Source organism: Streptopelia decaocto (assembly GCF_964273445.1).
Source record: "Streptopelia decaocto genome assembly, chromosome: 14".
In the NCBI taxonomy this organism is placed as follows: domain Eukaryota; kingdom Metazoa; phylum Chordata; class Aves; order Columbiformes; family Columbidae; genus Streptopelia; species Streptopelia decaocto.
Window position 1 is genome coordinate 5,118,420 of NC_138669.1, and position 18,205 is coordinate 5,136,624.

Below are 18,205 nucleotides of genomic sequence, written 5' to 3' on the forward strand. Positions count from 1 at the left end.
CTCCCCCGCCGAGCCTCCGACGGGAGGGGCGGGGAACGGCCAGGACACCCCCGCAGCCCCCGGAACCACCCGGGACCTCTCAGCCCCGGGAACCACACGGAACCGCCTAGGACACCCAGAGGACACCCGGCTCCTAGGAGCTCCTCCAGGCGCAGGGACCCGCGGGAACCACCAGGACCTCCCCAGGACCTCCCGCGATCCCCCAAGGCCACTCCAGCCCCGGGACCCCCCGTCCGCCTCCCGCCCTCCACCCCCCGCCCGCACCCGCCGGGTCCTAGCGCACCGCCGAGCCGAGGAGGAGGAGGAGGAAGGAGCCCAGGCGGGGGGTGAGGGTGGCAGACCCGCTCTTGGAGAGGCGCAGGGGCTGAGAGCACCCCAGCAATGAGCGGGTCCGCTCCGGGACCCAGGGATGTGGGTGCCAGATGAGCCACTGGCTGCACGGTCCCCCGCAGGCAAGGAGAGCTGAGGATGAAGGGTCCTTCCTCATCCTCAGGGGATGGGACCAGGGTGATGCCACGGACACCCATGGCCTTTCCCATTTCCCTTGGGCTGGGGCAGAGGTGTGCCTTCCCTGGGGGCCATTAAACACAAGGTAGTAACCTCCTCGTGTCATCTTTCCTACAGCCACCCATGTCCCAAACAAGCACATCAGTGTCACTCCTTTGGGGAAAGGCTTACCCGATCCTGGGCTGGGAGAACCTCTATCTCCCCAGCGATGAGACTGGAATACCTGGTACCTCCCTGATGGCCAGCATTAGCCAGAATTTGCTGCCAGCTCCATGCTTGCACCTCATGTCTCCACATTCTGTCAGAAAATGCATTTACAAATTGAAAGAGCAATTGCGTTTGCAAAGACAAAGTGCTAAGGGTTCCCTAACCTGTGGATTGGAGGAAAGAACAAGGGGAAAGCTTGTTTCTTTTATTGGATTACTTTTCAATTAGAGACAGAGCTGTCCCATTAGTCCCAGACAGTGAGGCGCATATCCAAAAATGTGAAGGATTGTCCTGATGATGGGTCAAGCCCAGGGTTTCGTAGGCAGTTTCCAATCCTGAGCTGTCTGAGTGGATAAAATACCTTTTGCCTCAGCTCCACGCTCCTCTCCCAGGGAGCACCAGTCTGCCCCAAGCTCTGGCTTGCTGTGGCAAATAATATTTTTTCCTTTTCTTTGGGAAACCTTATGCCCACCTTTGGCTCCACAGAGAACAATCCTCATCGTTTTTCAGTCCCTCCCATGACATTTCATTCACTTTTGGGTCAGTTATAAAGGACAAATATTCTCTTCTCTTTCTATTTGCTTTCCTTAGAGCTCTGCCGGCAGCCTGCACCGCGGCCTGCCCGTGCTCTGCCAGCCTCACACCCCTGCCCTTTGGCATGGAAAGGCTTGGCAGGTCCCATCCCTGCCCTTGGAGACTTCCCCAGGCTGCACTTTGCTCTATTTCCTTTTTTTTTAATAGGTGTACTTTAAAATCCTCCTAGAAATTACAGCTGTTTAATGATACTATTTAGACTGCATTCATCTATTTGAGTTGGCAGGCACCTCTTCAGGAGCCAGGCAATGGTCGCTTTAGTCATCCTGACAGCCCAAATTCCCCTGCTTCCCTCTCTGCATCACCCTGCAGCCTCTCTCCAAGAGCCACCCGAACGCTTGCACTCACAGCCATTCCAGTATGTGTTACAGACATCTCCTACCTCCACGTAAGGACCAGTCCGATGGCATCCATCACACGCTTCTGTGAGGCCTCGGCAGCTGTCAGGCAAAAGGTACTACTACAGTTATCCATAATAATCAACGTCTCTGTCCTCTGGTTATAACCGCAGCCTGGTTATTATGAGTGCAGCATCCAGATTGCTTTATTGGGTGTCTTTAGCAGAGCTGCAATACATTGTCCCTCTCTGAAGTTGCCCCCTGGTCCTACTGTCGTGCCCATCTGCCTCAGCCATTCTCCAAGCTGAAAAACATTCCTGCATATTGCTCATTGTGGTTGGCACACAAGTTTTTTCAATAGATGCTAATCTGTCAACACTGGCAGCTCCCTGTGCTGTGGTGGATCCTGCCAGGAAATACCCAGGTCTGAGGATCGTGGTGGTCAGAAACCGGCCTCTGACACTGCACGGCACTGTGAGTTAGATGTGAAGCAGCACAAGAACAGGATATAAATGAGCAATGGCAAGATTTAATCTTTTTGCAGGTGTCTGTGGGAAGGATGGGGAGTGTGGGCATGTGTATTTGCCCACATAATCCAAGGATTTGCACACTCTGCTGCTCTGGAGCAGTTCTAACACAGACAGGCTTCCAACAGCTCGTCAGTCTGCTGCTGTATCACAGCAATGCTGGGGGTCCTCTGGATGCAGATTGTGGCAGAGATAGCTGAGGCCTCAGAAATACAGTCATTAGTACCCGCTCTTCATGAGTTTATGGGAAAAACCACATTTATTTCAAATAGAGGCAAAGGTATATCTGCCTTTCCTCTTCTCCTTCCTCTTTACGGAGGATTTGGGAATCTCTGTCCTGTGAATTCTGTCCTCCAACAAGCAGATGGACTGGCTGGGAGCTGGAGGTTTTCACAGCATCCTCCCGAGGGAGAAGACCCTCCTGTCCCCTGGATCTGGCCATACGTTGGCCGAAGCTGCCCTGCTCTGCAGTACCACAGTGTGACACTCCTGCTTGGGTTTGTGCCCAATGGGGCGCTCCACTTCCCAGCACAATTTCACTGTGATAAAAGCTCCCACAGGTTTTCAGAAAGACACTGAAAGAGTGATGGAGAAATGCCTCCCAAGCACCAAAAATGAGTTCTTGCATCTCATGAATTCAGCTCTGAGGGCACTGGCACTCGCAGGACAGCCACAGCTGTTTGCTGTGGGTTGTGCTGAGCAGTGGAACAGCTGTTACAGATGGGCAAAAACCTTATTCCTGGCACATCCCTGACGCCAAACACGGGTGGCTGAGCTGCCAGCATGGTGGCATTGTGCATGGGAGGGGCACAAACGTCCTGAGGGGGAACTTGGGGTTCATCTGCTTCCTCAAACCCATTCCAGAAATTGCCTTTGTGAGATCGGAAAATGAAAATAAAAATAAAAAAACCTCTCAGAGAGACTAGATAAAGTTTTTGTTTTGGTTCAAACCTGGAACACTGTGTAGGATCATTGCAGATAATTATTTCCCTTGATGCTTTTTACTGACAATTCAGTAGTTATTAGCACAGCAATAACAACAGCATTAACTCACCCAGCTGAACCAGCTCCTCCTGCCCAAGTCCCCGAGCTAATTGTGTGTCCATCGTCACGCTGGTGCTGTCTATGTGTGACACACACACCTGGGTGAGATCTCCTGCATCATCAGAATGGTCAGGTTTGCTGTGAAGACATTAACATTTCCCATTATAAGCTCCTTGTAATGCTTGGGACATGACTGAGACGTGTACTTAAGATGAGGCCAACCAGCTGAGAGTAAAGGTTTCTCAAGCTAACTTTTTTGGCACTTATATAAAATATTTTCTCAAATCCAAATATTTTGGTCTCCAAAGACATTGATTCTTTTAACTAACTTTCACGTTAGGTTCTTTTAACATATTTCTGTGTTTCCTTCTCCACTAGCACTGCCTTGAGCCACCATCACCCACCACCTGAATCATCAGGAAGGAGAAGTGTTAACTTTCTGGGGTGTACCCCCATGGCAATGGCATTCTGGGACGGGTGGCTGTGGCTGGGTTAGCAGCACTGTGACCAGGCTGTGCGCTTGGGATGTTCAGCACCAGCTTCAGCACCTCCCCATGCTCCTCACCCCTCTCATTCAGCCTCACTGGGCAGCTCATTTAGTCTTATGGAGAGAAAAGACCTCGGCATCTCAGCAGATTAAATAACACTTGGAGAAAGCAATCCTCTCACCCAAATCTGTGATAAACTCCTCTGCGTTCTCTGGTGCTTCATAATCTACAAATATTAAACCAATAAAACTCTTAGTACTGGGGCACAAAGGCTACATTTGCATGGTGCCGGTGAACATGCAGAAGCTGAACCGCAGAAGCCACAAGTGGCTTTGAGGGTTTGGGTTATGGGATTTTTTTGCCCTGGGGAACTTCCAAATTTTAAGTTGTGGGCAATAGTGGGGAGGTGATTCCTACCTCTGCACCCCCACAGCTCAGCATGGAGCAGGCAGGAAGATGCTCAGCAGCTTTGCAGAGCAGCCCAAGGGCTGATGAGTACTATTAGAGATGGGTTATGAGTCAGTCTGTTAAAAGCAGCAGTTATTGCTCACTCAGAAAGACAAAGGAGAGAGAAGTTCTGTCAAAATTACCTTCATTTGTTCTGGAGTCACAGCCTAGAAGCAAATCGCTTTGGGGCTTTATGGGTTAATGCCCTCAGACATCAAACCCAAGCAAAGAGACAGCTGTCAAGGAATTAAAAAGATGCAAAATTGACATGGGTATATGCTACAGGCACACAAAAATGAACTATCTGGTGGTTTTCTAATGATTCTTGTGATCAGGGAAGCATCCCTGGAAGGATGCAGCTCCTGAAGAGCCCCACAGGGACCAGCCCATGGAGCTGGGCTGCATCACATCTGTGCCAGTGATGTGGAAGGGAACAGCATATGGTCCTTCTGGAAAACTCTGTGGATGAAAAGAAAGCTGAGGGAATGAAAAAAGACAAGAGGAAGGCAGTGCTACAGATTTCTGTGGGTAAAAAACAATTCAGTCTCGAAGGCAACAAAGAATATCTCTAAGTTCGTAGATCCAGGAACGGGACAGGCAGCATCTCCCGTGGGGGCAGCGGGTGCTGGATGGATGGGCAGGAAAACTTGACTGGGGGTGCCAGGCTTAAGCAGCTCCTTCCAATTACTGTAGCAAAGCCCGGGGCAATGCTATCATGGGGAAATGATGTTTCCCCAGCCCCAAATGAGGACAGGGATGGTTTGTCTTATTTCCAGACTCAGTGAGCACAGGCAGCTCTGCAGGTTGTCTCGGGCTCCTCTCTGCCCTGCCTGGCCAGCACAGTCATCTCCTGGCTTCTGGGTACCCTCCTCTCTGGTTTGTATAATCTCTTCTAAAGATATTTGTTAAATCTATGATGCTGATGCACCATGTCTTGGAAATGCCTTCAGGGTAGAGAGGAACTTCATGATTTTTCTTCAGCTAATAAGTATAATTTGAGCTTTTAAAGAAAGCAAAGTGAGGCTGCTTTCACAAACTGGGGGAAAAAATATCCCATCTTCCCTCCCCTGTTTCCCTGCTGTGTTCAAAGCCTGAGTCCTCAAGGAAAAAGCCACTCAGTGCACAGAGATTAATGAACAGATGAAAACATGAAAACAGATATTACAAATGAGCATCTTGGCCAGGGCCAGCCCTTCCCGAGCCTCTCACTGGTGGCAGGTACACACCACGGCTCACATCAGGGATTCGCAGTGGTGTAAAAACCTGCATTTCTGAAGCGGGGAGCTGCTGTCAGGGTTAATTGTCCAACTGGTGGCACAGGCAATGGGGAGCAGTTGTCAGGAGCCATCCCTCTACCAACAGCACTAGGCTTCGTCCTGCTGAAGAATAAAGAGGCAAGAATTTTTAGTACAATAAGAGGTGATATTTGCTGATCTTGCCCCAGAAATATATCACCACATAGTCATTGCAAAATTAGATTCATCTTTTGGAGCCCGAAGGAAGGACCACGTAGCCATTTCCTGGCCAGCGTTATGCATTTGGCTTTTAATCAAAATGATGCAGCAGGAGTTTGCTGATGCAGGAGAGCATGAGGAAGTCAGGTCTGGGTCACAGGGGTAATTTTTTAATAAGAAAAGAGGAATTAGGCTGCTCTTCTTGGAGCTGTGTGATGGATGTTGCCTCTCTGTGCCACCAGCTCTGTCCCCCCAGTTCATCTGCTGCCTGGTACAGCCAGGAGCATCCCAAATTAAGACATTGCTTCTGGGTACACCTTATTTGTGAACTGTTCCTATTAACATTTTAATAGGTCCATCCTTCATTCTCCCTTCCAAGTAGCTCCTGGAAGGGCTGAGCTCTCAGATACACAACCAAAGTAGTGGGAAAAAAAAAAAAAAAGTGACTCCGCAGTAATTTGTATTGGACTGATTGGATAAGTGCAATAAACCAAACTGCAGGGATTTATACAGCTCTGCAGAGAATAGCGCCATGGAAAAGGATGCTTTGTGCAGCTCTCAGGGTGCCACTTTCCTCCCACTTTTAAACCCCCATTGCTGCAGGTGTTCGGCTTGATTTGAGCGAGGTAAGTGTGGGGCACAGTGCGTCTTTACAAAGCCTGTTGTCATCCTGCGTGCCAAGGAGGAATTCCCTGCCCTGTGTCACCAGCAGCACTGGCTCCAAGCCCACTGCAGGAGCCTGGGGGGATTCAGCCACAGCAGGAGGAGCCCAAAGTGCCCCTTTCCACCCCGCTGAGCCCAGCACCTGTGGCACCAGCTCACTGCCCGCGGCCCCACCAGGGCTCCAGGCATCACCCACAGCATCGAGTTGGGGTTCAGAACTCTTGTGGCTGCTGCTGAGCTCTGCCACCCGCTCCATTGTGCCCAGTCCACCAGGAATTCTATCTGGGCAAGCAAAAAGCCAGAGGGGTGGGTGGAGGTGTTGGCTTTCATGGCAGCACAACAAAGGGCAAGCCCAAGAGTACCGTTTTTTCCCAAATGTCCCACTCAGAGCAGAAACTGATGGCTGCAAGAGGAAACTGGTTTGGGTAACCAAAGCCAGCAAGGCTTGAAGCCGTGCTGCGTGTGAAAAATGAGACGTCTTCCGATGTACCTTTTGGACACTGGCTGCGTCACATCCAACCTGAATCACCCACCCCAGTGCTCATCTTCAGGACCATGCACAGGGTAGGATACACCTGGGGCAAGAACAGAAATAGCCAGATCCCAGAAACAGAAAGTTAGGGTGGATGAGGTGCTGGAGGGGCATCCTGAGGGGATAATAGCAGTGATAACACTGCAGGGAGACAAAAGCACTGCATGCAATATTATGAAAGAAGAAAACACTGGCAGAATAATCAGGCTGTAATTACAGGTTATTTCAGATTCTGTGACATCTAAATGTCAACCCTGTAACGCTGTAACAACAAGCACTTGGCTGCAGCACCGCGCTGCAGGTACGCAGCCCAGGAGAGGTGCAGCAGCCTTTAGTTCTGCTCCTGCTCCCCTTCCACCCAGCACACAAAGCCACAACGTGCATCGAGAGACATGAGGCCAACCTGACTTGGTGTCCAGGTCTGGGGGGGTCACACCGAGCAGCGCACCCTTCACCTTTCCCCGCAGAATTGCCCAGACGGTGACAGTACATCCACCACAGGGGTGGCAAAATGCTCCGAGTCCTTAGTCAGCACCGATGCAAATATCCAGGAACCCACTTGAGCTGGTGTCTATAAAGTTCTCCATCACTGAACCCCAACACTATTCTCCACCACCAAACTCCATCACTGCACCCTGCCTAACACTCTATGGCATGAAAGTGCAGAAAAATATCTGGTTGCAGCTCACCTCTCCAGTCCTGCTGTCACAGATGCATCTGTGACACAAACAAGCATCTCTAATCCACCTGCCCTCACACCTCAGTGCTGCATGGATCGTGCCTTACCCACCAGTTCTGCCAGCATGATTAGTCCCAAAGCTCAGGGGGTGACTTACAGCAGCTCCTGCTGCTAGGCAGCCTCCTCCACCCAATTAGTGGTTTCAAAGGGTTTCAGCTGATTGGGGAGTTTGATCATTTCTCAATTTTTCCTGCAGGCAGTGCTCACAGTGTCCAGCCAGAGGAGACATTTCTCCCTGCTCTGAGATGAATTCCTTTTTAACCCGGAGAAAGCTCCTTCCTCCCGTCAGCCCCACGGGGAGCACTGTGCTCACCTCCTGCGGAGCCCAGGACCACACACACAACATCAGCTGCTCCTGAGAGAGCAAAACCCATGCTGGTTTTAGGCACCTTTTGTTTAGGAAAGGGCTAGGTGGTACCAAAGCTCCCCCCTCTCCACACACCCACCTGACTGGGGTTGTGAACTTGGCATTGCCGATGCCCTGGTAACGCAGAGCACAAAGCACCAGGCACACGGAGCAATTTTTTCTCTGCCCTGGTAAAAGGAAAAGATGACTCAGCCCAGCCCTTGGCTACGACCCGCTCTTTCCTGTAATTCGCAGAGTTCCCACTTTATTGTCTGCACAGCCACGGCGTATTTCCAAATAACGCAAGATGAAGCTTTCAGCCTTTGAACTTGACCATTTCAGCTTCTCAATCTACTTCAAAGGAAAATGTCCTAGCCGAGCCATGGGTCACCCCTGACTAGCTATACCACTGTGCTTTTTATTTTAGAGCTCTTGCGAAATAAATTTACAGAAATGACTTCTCTCCTTTCTGAGGTTTGAAGGCACCTCCTCAGCTGTTTCCAGGTAGGATGAGGAGTTACAGAAGGTTTGATTGTAAGTAAGAAATGTGTGAAAACGTGGTACTTTTTCCCACCTTATGTTTGTATGTTGAAAACATCTCTTCTGGTGATTTAGTTTCCTTAGTTGCTTATCTGCAAAGAAACCCAGAACTGTTCTGCCTTGGTCCTTGGGAAAGGCTGTTGAAGTGATTGAGGTCAACTTCCAACTAACTCGATTTCCTCAACGTCTTCTCAATGTGCCGTGACACCTCATGTCCCCCATGAACCACTGGAGTTGCTGGCTGAAATCACACCTCTTGGGGCTTCTCGGAGTGCCCAAAAAGTGAGCTGGTCCTCAAATCTCCCGTTACCTTCAGAAATCAGTCACGTGCAACAGACTCCTGAAAACCATGGCACTAAGAAACATGCCTGGAGGACTGGCTTCTGTATTGACATCCTGGATTTTAGCAGCCTTCTGGGAAAAACAGCGTTGCTTCTTCCTCATTTCTGCTCCTTTTCTTGCAGGCTGATGGCCTGTTACAACTCATTTGGAAGTTTTCTGCTGCAAAATGTGAGGCATTGAGTTCCGAGTGAAACGCTGACACAATCTGCATTCAAAAGAGCCCGGACTAGGGAAAGTCTCCCTATGAATTGCAAATCTCCCCCTTTTTCCAGCTGTCTCCCATCTCCAACTCATTTTGAAACATTTTGGTACCTCCTTGTAAATAATGTTGGTCTCTAAAAGAATTTGCTCAAAGGAACAAGAACCAGCTGTGATGCCAGCTCCTGATTTGCATCACATCTCCTGGCAGGTGCTTCAAGATAATTCTCGGGTATCATTTCAGGAGCGATGAGATGCCTGGTCATCAGCTACTGGTCCTGACAGTCCTGGGTCACATCTGCCAGCCCAGCGCAGGTCACAGGCACCACAGGAGTGCAGTGGTCCTGGGGCTTTGTGGATTTGTCCTTTCAACCCCAAATCAGACACAGTCACTGTTCACCAGTGCCAGGCATCAGTTCATGATAACATGGTGCTGACATCTCTTTGCTGCTTCAAATCAGCCTTTGGCAACCTTTGCACTTAGATAGCGGCTTGTTTATCACCTCTTACCTCTAAAGATAATCTTGTCTGTTTTCCCTACCTCTTGTTTTGGCACCAGCACCTCGCAGCCCAGCCAAGGCCCCACGGTAGGCTGTCCTTGGGGCAAAGGCAAGGAAAACCCCATCTGAAAGAGGCTTTCCCCCCTCATCAACTGCCTTTGAGGAATTTCCTCATCTCTCCCACCCCTGTCTAGAAGATAAATGCCCTGAGCTGGAGCTGCCCTTGCTGGGTGGCCACACAGCGCTCAGCACAACGGAGCTGCCTTCAGATGGGGCTACTCATGGACAAAGTGGTCCCTTAAATAAGTGCTGACTCGGCAGTTCTCTGCCTGTTGTGTCCCGCTGGGCACCGGTGCTGCTGGCAGTGCCCTGCGGGTGTGCGGTGCCAGCTGGCCCTGTGCCCCCAGCCTTGCTGCAACGAGCAACACTGGTGACACGGAGAGCGGTTCTTTGTGGCCAGACACAGCACCAGCTTCTGCAAAGCAAGAGATTGCAGTGGCCAAATCAAAGAAAGATAAGATCTCCCCTTCTAGAATACTTTGCATCAGCATTGTTTTGTCTTCCTTCACTGCAGTCATTTTTCATTTGACACTTTCAACCATGTTACAAATCACCAGGACCTCACATCTCAAAAGGGGGCTTCCCACAGAGAAGGGGGCTCCAGAAACCCCCTTGTCCTTGGTGGGTTACTGCAGCATCCAGCTCTGTAACAGCAAACATCAGCAAAGGGCATCTACAGCCACAGTGGGATGCTCTGGCTCCCCAAAATCAATGGCAACGTTTCCACAAGTGGCAGCTGAAGCAGGTTAGAGTCACAATGACAAGCCATGACAGCGGGTCAAGGCTGGCATCAGCAAAGATGCGGGCTGGCATTGGCAAGGAGGTTTGGTACCCACCAGCAAATGTTTCCCAGCCTCCCTCAGAGAACCCCAGCCCTGCATCTGCCTCATTGCACACAAACATCTGATCCTGAACTTTCAACTTCACAAATTTCCAAAACTCAAAGCCAGATGTGATGAAATCCTTTTCTGCAGAAAGCAGCTAGAGACAGTAAACAAGCCACTGTGCTAGCGTAGGAGCAGCACTGCCCATCAGGGAGGGACCCTGAGGAGGATGGGGACACGCAGGACCCGCCCCGGGGGCTCCAGACCCAGTGCTGGGGGAGGAAGCAAAGCCCCACAACCGCTTCCTCCTGCCTGTGAGACGGGAGGTGGTGCCGAGCAAAACCAAAGGCAACGAGAGCCGCAGTGAGCAGAAGTGAGAGTGGGAGTATGGAGCGGCTCTGAGGGATGAAAATCCCTCAGCAAATAATGAGGCTTGTAAATTAGTCATATTTAATAAAAATATGTGAATAAATTAACTTTGCATGCTGGTTAAATCCGTTCAGTATTTCTCTGTTGAACCATTAAGCAAACTGGCAAAGCATCTTACCTCTAAAGCACATAATATGACTCTATAATGAGTAACATTTTCTATTTTGTCATGCCCGTGTCTTGCAGATGAACAACACCTTGCAGCAAGCAGAGCAATTTCCAGCAGTTCTGACTCCCACCAGCCTCCCCAGCCAGGGAAAACATCACAGCCCAACTCGGCACGAGGGACAACGGGGCTGATGTGCCACGCAAGCTGTTCCTGCCGAAGCAGGGACCATCGGAGCATCCTCTGCTCCTCAGGGCCTCCCCATTTTTGTTCCTGGGGTCCTGCTGGCACCCCCAGGGATGTGAAAAAGCAAGTTACTGCAGGGACTAAGCTCCTTCCAGCCATGCCGGTGGGTCCCCTCAGCTCGCCCAGACTGCCCCAGGTCCCCTTTGCCACACACTTCTTCAGATTTAATTCCATACCTGTTGTTTCCCCGTGACTCTCCTCGCTGGTCCTTCACACTGGAAAACACTCAGAGTTCCTCTTCCCTGAGTTTCCCACTCAAGCGTCACATTTGCCGCAGTTCCATGACTTTAGTTTCTTACAAGAAAATCTGCCCTCGGGGTTAAATGACATTATGGCAAAGAGCCAGCTTTCAACATCCCTTTTCTCCTGAAAACAGATTCATTGCTTAGCTATGTATGATAATATCTATATTTGATGACATCAATGCAAGCAACAGCAGTCTTGTGCTAAGACCTTCTCATGTGCTTTGATTTCTCTGTGATAGTGAAGTATACCAGCCCTCAGCAAATATGTGTTTTAACATCAGTACAACTTCACCTCTGAAATAACCAGAATGGGTATCAAAGTGACTTTTTCCTTCCTGCATTTAAAAAAAAACCCACAACCTCCTGAAACTAATGAGATGACATTTCACAGCACAGTGAAACACAGTCACACAAGATTCATTACCATCCTTTCTAAGTAACAAACCACAGTATTGCCATGACAAAAGCCAGTTTTTTGGGCTACCACCCAGCTCTGACCTCCTCACTCCTTCACAAGGTGTTCACCTTCCAAACCCAAATTCTTCCCTTGCTGATTTCTACATGGCTATTAAAGCTAAAAACCTGTGTGAGGGTCACAAGGTCGAGGAGATGAATGGCACCTGTGGCACAATCCATTGATTCCTGTGGCAGATGTCCAAACGAGGGCAGGAGAATTGATGCAGGCAGGCAACAAGGGCTCTGCTGCCCACGGTTCCCTGCCACTGAACCCACTGAAACAAGTGCGATACCCACTGAAGAACTTTATAAAATCTTGTCCTTAGTCTCTTCAGCAGTATGGAAATGGGAGCACATCTCCGCTTCATGACGGGTTTATGAGGGCTGACGCTCTGGGGGCAGCGGCAGAGCAGCAGTACCTCACACTGATTATTATCTTTTCAAGCAGATGTAATTAGGCTAATCAAGGCTTGTCTGATGCTGAATTTTACAGTCTAGAAGTGCAAAGTTCCCGGTATTAGTCTTTAGTGGTTAAAATCTAGTGGGAGCTGAAAAAAGCTCTAGAAAAGACAGGGAGAACTGCTCTGGACTGGGGTCAGTTTTTCCTAATAAATAGGATTTTTGAGGGTGAAAAGGGATGTCTCAGGAGCTGTCCCACATGTTGCTCAGCTGCGAGATGGGCAGTGCCTGTCTGAAGGATGCAAAGGGACACTCAGGGTGGTATTTAGTCCTCTTAGTCCATCTTTGTGGTCTCATCAACTCTGAACCCCCATATGAACCTGGAGGGCCCATCTCTAAAGCAAAGCCAGTCCCATGCTGGTCCCCAGCACTTCGCCATCTCAGCCTCCTCTTGCTGTGCCCCAATCTTCTCTGAAGAACCCCCTCAGAAGGTAAGGAGAGGAATTAGATGTTGCTAGAGGGGGTTCCTGAAATGTTACTGTCCATTAAAAAAAAAATATATAGATATAGATATATAGATATCTTAAAGATTAATGCACATCTCTTGACAAAAAGATGAGTCTTCCCAAGGAAAAACATTTTTGAGAGATGTGCTTGTTGGAAGACAACAAGCTGTTGGAATGGTTTCCTGGCTGAAGTGACGCCTCTGTTCTCCTCCCAGCTATTTTAACCCCTGGCTCCAGATAATTTTGGCTACTTAATGAGCATGTGGAAATCTTTTCGCTTTCCCCAAACAGAACAACACAGGGCATTTTCTACAAAAACTTCATGACAAAGCCCCCTCGTTGTTGTAGAGGCAGGAAGGTTCCTGGATTAATCATCAGAACAGCAGGGAATTAAGAAACCTGGGGAGATGTGTGCACCAGGGTTTTGTTAGATAGATGTTTAAAACAAAAATAATCCAGACCTGCTTTGTTTTAAGCACCTCAGGAGCTGAGACAATTCAGTGCATCTGGCTGCAGCTGCCACTTCACTTCTGTAATTTAATCTCATTGAGGTGCATTATGTCAAATAATTACCTTAATGAAGACTCTAATGGAAGAAGGGAGGAAAATAATAGAGATGTTTTGAAGAAATGAAGCTGTGAAGTTGCTTTGGTTTTAAGCTGGCACTGATTTAGCTCCCTCTCATTTGGCTCTTGCCCTTACAGAGATGTCCAATCGCTTTCAAAGGTAACATGTTTCAGATGCTGCTCCAGTGATGGATTTTTTGCATCTTGGATACAATACAATAGTTTCTGATTTTAAAACAAACTTACATGTAAAACCAGCTCTTGGTTCAGGCACCACCGCTCATGCCCAGGATATGTGTCTCACTGTCATATTGGCCTTGGATTTATTTCAGTGGTCTGAAATGACACTTTCTTAGGTGAATAAACTATCTTCTAAAACCTAAATTTATCCGGCGTACCCAGGTTTCTGTGCATGAAACCTGAAAGAAAAACTTCATGAAAACTTAATTAATCAGCTCAAATGAGTTTCCTTTCTTGCTGTCTGAAGGGATCACTGAGAATCAAAGGAAGTGTGTACTTGAGTACTTCCTCCAGTATGGATGTGGTGGGGGAGGTAAATGAGCTCTTCCCCCACCCCGACACCCTGACTCCCACATATTTCCCAGTCAGCCTTGCCCAATGCTGTGGATATCCTCCAAGTCATACGAGCTATCTTCCACCATTCCTGGAAGAGATGACTTCAGACCTTCTAGATTAAAAACGGGGGCGGGGGGGAAGAAGTAAGTAAATTTAGCCCATTTTTCTCAAATGAATTGAAAATGTGACATTCCACCTTTTTTTTTTTTTTGCACAAATATTTTCCCCAGACTCCAAACACTTCTCCGACTCTGGAAAATTAAATGCATGATCCCATTGCAGCAGCCCGTGCCTGGCCACTGCCAGAAGTCCCATCCCCTGCATTTCCAGCAGTGCCCTTAGTTTCTCACACGGTTCTGCTCCTCCTTGTGCCTCCTGGACAGCTTCTTGTAGAGGTAAAGCGCTCGCTTCTCCTCCCGGCTTTCAAAGAAGGAGCCCGCGATTCTCCTGCACAGGCGGCGTGCGTAGGTCTGCAGGAACACGGTGCTGTAGAGGATGCAGAAGAGCAGCCCCACGGCGAGCAGCACCGAGGGGCTGGGGGGTGTTGGGGGGCTGATGCTGCAGTGGGCAGAGCTGAAGTTCAGATAGTAGTGGTAGCTTCTTTCAAAGTCCTGAAGCGGTAGTTCTTCAGGAGGAAGCGGAAGAAGTTTTGAAAGAAAGGGCAGGATCCCTATTTTAGCCTGGAATAAAGAGAGTTTAAAGTTAAATGAGGTATGAATAAACCAAAATCCACTGGGTACTACAAAAACCTCAGCGATGTGTAATCACGGTTACAGCTTGTTTGGGTGCATTAAAAGAAGGACATTGAAGTGCATATACACTTTAGGCTGGTAGAGAATAACGGCATGATGAACAGGCACTGAGTGTTTGTGGTTGAGTCACTGGCCCTTGGAGGTATTTTAAAGGACACGTAGATGTGGTCCTTGTGGACATGGTTTAGTGGTGGACTTGGCCGTGCTCGGTTAGTGCTGGACTCGGTGATCTTGAAGGCTTTTTCCAACCTAAGTAATTCTATGATTCTATAACAGGTATTTGCTCTGTAAAGTTTACAATGAAAGACATAATCCAGACAGCAGTATTAGTGGCTGGATATTTGAACATTAGAGGTTTTTTCTAAGCCCTGATTATTTTACTGTAAATTAATCATAAGCAGGTATCCATTCTAAGGAGCTCTGGGGCTGGGGAGGGAGACAGGCTGCATGGTAGAAAAGGAAAGCTAAAGAACTGAACACAAACTAGTCCAGATAACGGATATTAAGACAGATGGAACCTGAAACTGGGGAGTGTTGTGAAAAGGATTGCACAGGGTGACAACACAGCCAGCGAGCAGAGCTTTTTCTCTGGGGAGGGAAGTCAGGATTGTGTAAATAAGGCTACAAAGACTGCAATCCCCACTGCAATCCCCACCGCTTCCTCCCACGATGTGATACACAGCAGGGCCCCCGTGCAGGGAAGGAGAGGAGACACCAGCACTTACCCTGTATTTGATGCTGAGCGTGACGGGCACCACGGAGAACTGAGCCGCCTTTCTCACCGCGGTGTCTGCCACGCTGAATGCAAAGTGGTCCATGGCCACGACCACCAGCATCAGCATCAGGGCCACGGTGAGGAGCATGGCTTGCACGAGGCACAGCATCACTTCTTCCCGGGACAACTTCAAGCCTGTTGGCCGAATGAGGTTCTTGGATGGGCCCACCAGCAGATGAGCTGCTTTTCTGTCTGCAGCTAAAAGCTCCAGCTTCTTGGTGATGTAAAAATTGTCAAAACGGAGGTTGGTGAGATAATTTTTCAAATACCAGGTAGACTCAAAGCAGAGATAAAGCATGGAGAAGCCAGCAACCAGCTTGTTGCCTACTCGTACGGAGTCTTTGACCAGTACCTCGACAGCCAAAAAGTCCCTCCCAATTTTTTCACCAGCAAGCTGCATTTGTTGGTAAGTGAAGGAGCTGTTTTTAAGTAGTGAAAACCAAAAATGTCCATTCATAGGACTACCAATGTTAATGGAATTAACATTTTCTTGGATGGCTTCCCCAAACTCCCAGGACGCTGTACGTAGCAGAGAAGTTGAGTTCAAAAGACTCTCCGAGGTATTCTTGCAGATGCACTTAATAACCTGCAGTATGGTTTTAATGTTGCTTATGATGTTGGGTGTTATATTAACCACTACAATCATGGTGCAGGTTGACAAAAGAAGCTTCCGGCCTTGTTTGGTACCTAACATAGGCATGATCATACTGAAGACACAACGGGCAGGATGCACCAAGAAAAGGGTCAGGAGAAGGAGCAGGCTGAAGGAGATGGTCATTGCAACAGAGAGATGCCAGGAGTACTCCAGGGAAGCAAACATCCAGTTGTAAAAGAGTCCTCCTATGACCACCACGATGCAGCAACTCTGCAGGAACAAGGTCCACAGCTCTCTGCTGTTTGCTGGGACAGGCTTGGAGTAAATTGACCAGAGGTCTGCCATGGTCCTACGCACCTTTGGGAACAGAAAGTCTTCACAGTAGACACGGGCTCTCAACCTGTACAAAAAATAAGTACTTGTGTGTTAGCAGAGGAAGCACTGAAATGCACTAATTAGGGGGTTTTCTCAAGGGTCTCTATACTATCCTTCTCTGAGCACCTCTGGTCTCACTCTACTTCTCCGCTAAGCTGAGTAGCTGGGACTCAGTTCTTCCCTGGAAGCATGCAGGATGAGAAGTTAAAGACATTTCTTGAAAGATCAAATACCAAATAAAATGCGACTGCTCCTCCTCTAATGTGAGCACAGGAAAGCATTGTATTATTCTATAAAAATCAGAATAAAGGCATTCAGAGGGGTCAACTTGTTGGCAGTGGCTTTAGTGGTTATTTCGAGGATGCTGAAGGGAGAAAGAGGAGGGTCCTGGCTGCTGTGGAAATTGTTAGGCTAGCTCTGTAATTACAAAAGAGTTCAATGGATAAGAGGAGGTAGAGTGGGAGTTTCTGCTCTCCCTGCCTCTTGAGAGGAGACTAAACAAAAAATCTGCAGGTTTAAGGGTGACAAATACAAAACTGATCAGAGTAAAAAGTTTCACACTGAAGCTCCAGTGCCAGAGGAAATATCCAAGGATAAGAATTTGGCCACTGCAAACAGGATGAAATGTCCCATAAAGCTATTTAAATGCCTAATGAAAACAAACGTTTGGGAAGGAGTATCATTTCTCAGGCCTCACATCTGGAGTGACTCTCCAGAGACCAGAAAACCTGGTGTGGAGAAGGAGCCTCTCTTGGGATGAAACGCAGCCAGGCAATTCCCATCTCCCCTTGCAGAAGTTTGGCACTTCTGACAGCAGAATCAGTTATCCTTTGAGGGAGAATTTTGAGCAGCAAAGTGGGGTTTTCAGTGGAAAAAGGCCACTCAACAGCTATCGGACAGAGGAGGGGGATTAAAGCAGACACTACATACCCAGCGGCAGAGAGGTGCCCCAGTCTTGCTTGAAATCCCTCCATGCTCCAGTGCTGTGTTGCTCTCTGAGAGGATCCTGGATGCAGGTGCTGAGAGATGCAGGATAGGAAACCAAGGCAGCTGGCACCAGAGACCCAGGATTCAAAATAAAAAGGATGTTTTAAGGCGATTCACATCAGTAATGCTGGCAACTTCTGAAGCGAGTGGCCAAACCTGTGAAGACTGAGGAACAACCCTGCTACAGGACAGAGCTGGGATGCAAAGCACTGTTCGGGATTTACACTTCTCATCTTACTGTTGTGTCAGAGAAGGCTTATTTTAATGACACATAGCTGAAAAAAATGAGTCAATGACATACGGACTGACAAAGATGGAACAAACATCACATGGAACACGGGGTGTCACCATCCCTTGTGGGGAAATCAGCTGTTTCATCCCAGCTGACTTCTCCTTCCACTGCCCACCAGCAAGCAGCAAGGCTGGGATTTCTTTCAGAGAGAAGTCTTTCCTCTTTCAGACATCAGTCATGGCACAAAGGGCACAGTAGGATCCAGTAAACCATGTGCTGATAGTTGTTCATCTTTTCTGGCAGGCTGCTGCTCGCTGCTGAAACCATGAGCTTGTGTGCAGGGTTCGCAAACTGCTTAAAGGCTCATCTCATAGTTCTAGCAGAAGAAGATAAAGCTTCAAACTTGAACCTTTCCAAATTCCCTACAGCCAGCAAATCCATTGCAAAGAAAGCCCTGCCACAGGCAGGATTCCCAAACTGCTGAGAAGCTCCCAGCACATGTGGTCCCCATGGGACCGACTCGCCTGACCCTCAGGCTGTGCAGGGCACAGGGATCCAGCCACCAAACCCACTCAATGGGAGAAGATGACCAGCCTGTGGTGTTTGCTCT

At 48.7% G+C, this 18,205-nt stretch overlaps 2 protein-coding genes across 4 annotated transcripts in view; both read right to left on the reverse strand.

Moving 5' to 3' along the window:
- Positions 1-18,205, reverse strand: part of LOC309445868 (oxidative stress-responsive serine-rich protein 1-like) — a 174,741-nt gene that overhangs the window by 61,690 nt on the left and 94,846 nt on the right. The window lies entirely within an intron of this gene.
- On the reverse strand, positions 276-17,581 carry OCSTAMP (osteoclast stimulatory transmembrane protein). Of its 2 annotated transcripts, XR_014185432.1 has the most exons (7): positions 17,307-17,581; positions 15,357-16,401; positions 14,230-14,559; positions 3,887-3,931; positions 3,228-3,355; positions 1,691-1,748; positions 276-805 (listed from the first exon to the last, which is right to left on the reverse strand). XR_014185432.1 is itself a non-coding variant. In XM_082065810.1 (5 exons), exons 1-5 carry the CDS (start codon positions 17,348-17,350, stop codon positions 3,347-3,349), a joined length of 1,473 nt encoding a protein of 490 aa, XP_081921936.1. In that variant the 5' UTR covers positions 17,351-17,581; the 3' UTR covers positions 2,827-3,346. The 2 variants fall into 2 exon arrangements, 1 of the variants encoding a protein (XP_081921936.1); XM_082065810.1 differs by lacking the exons at positions 276-805; positions 1,691-1,748 and having other exon boundaries at positions 2,827-3,355.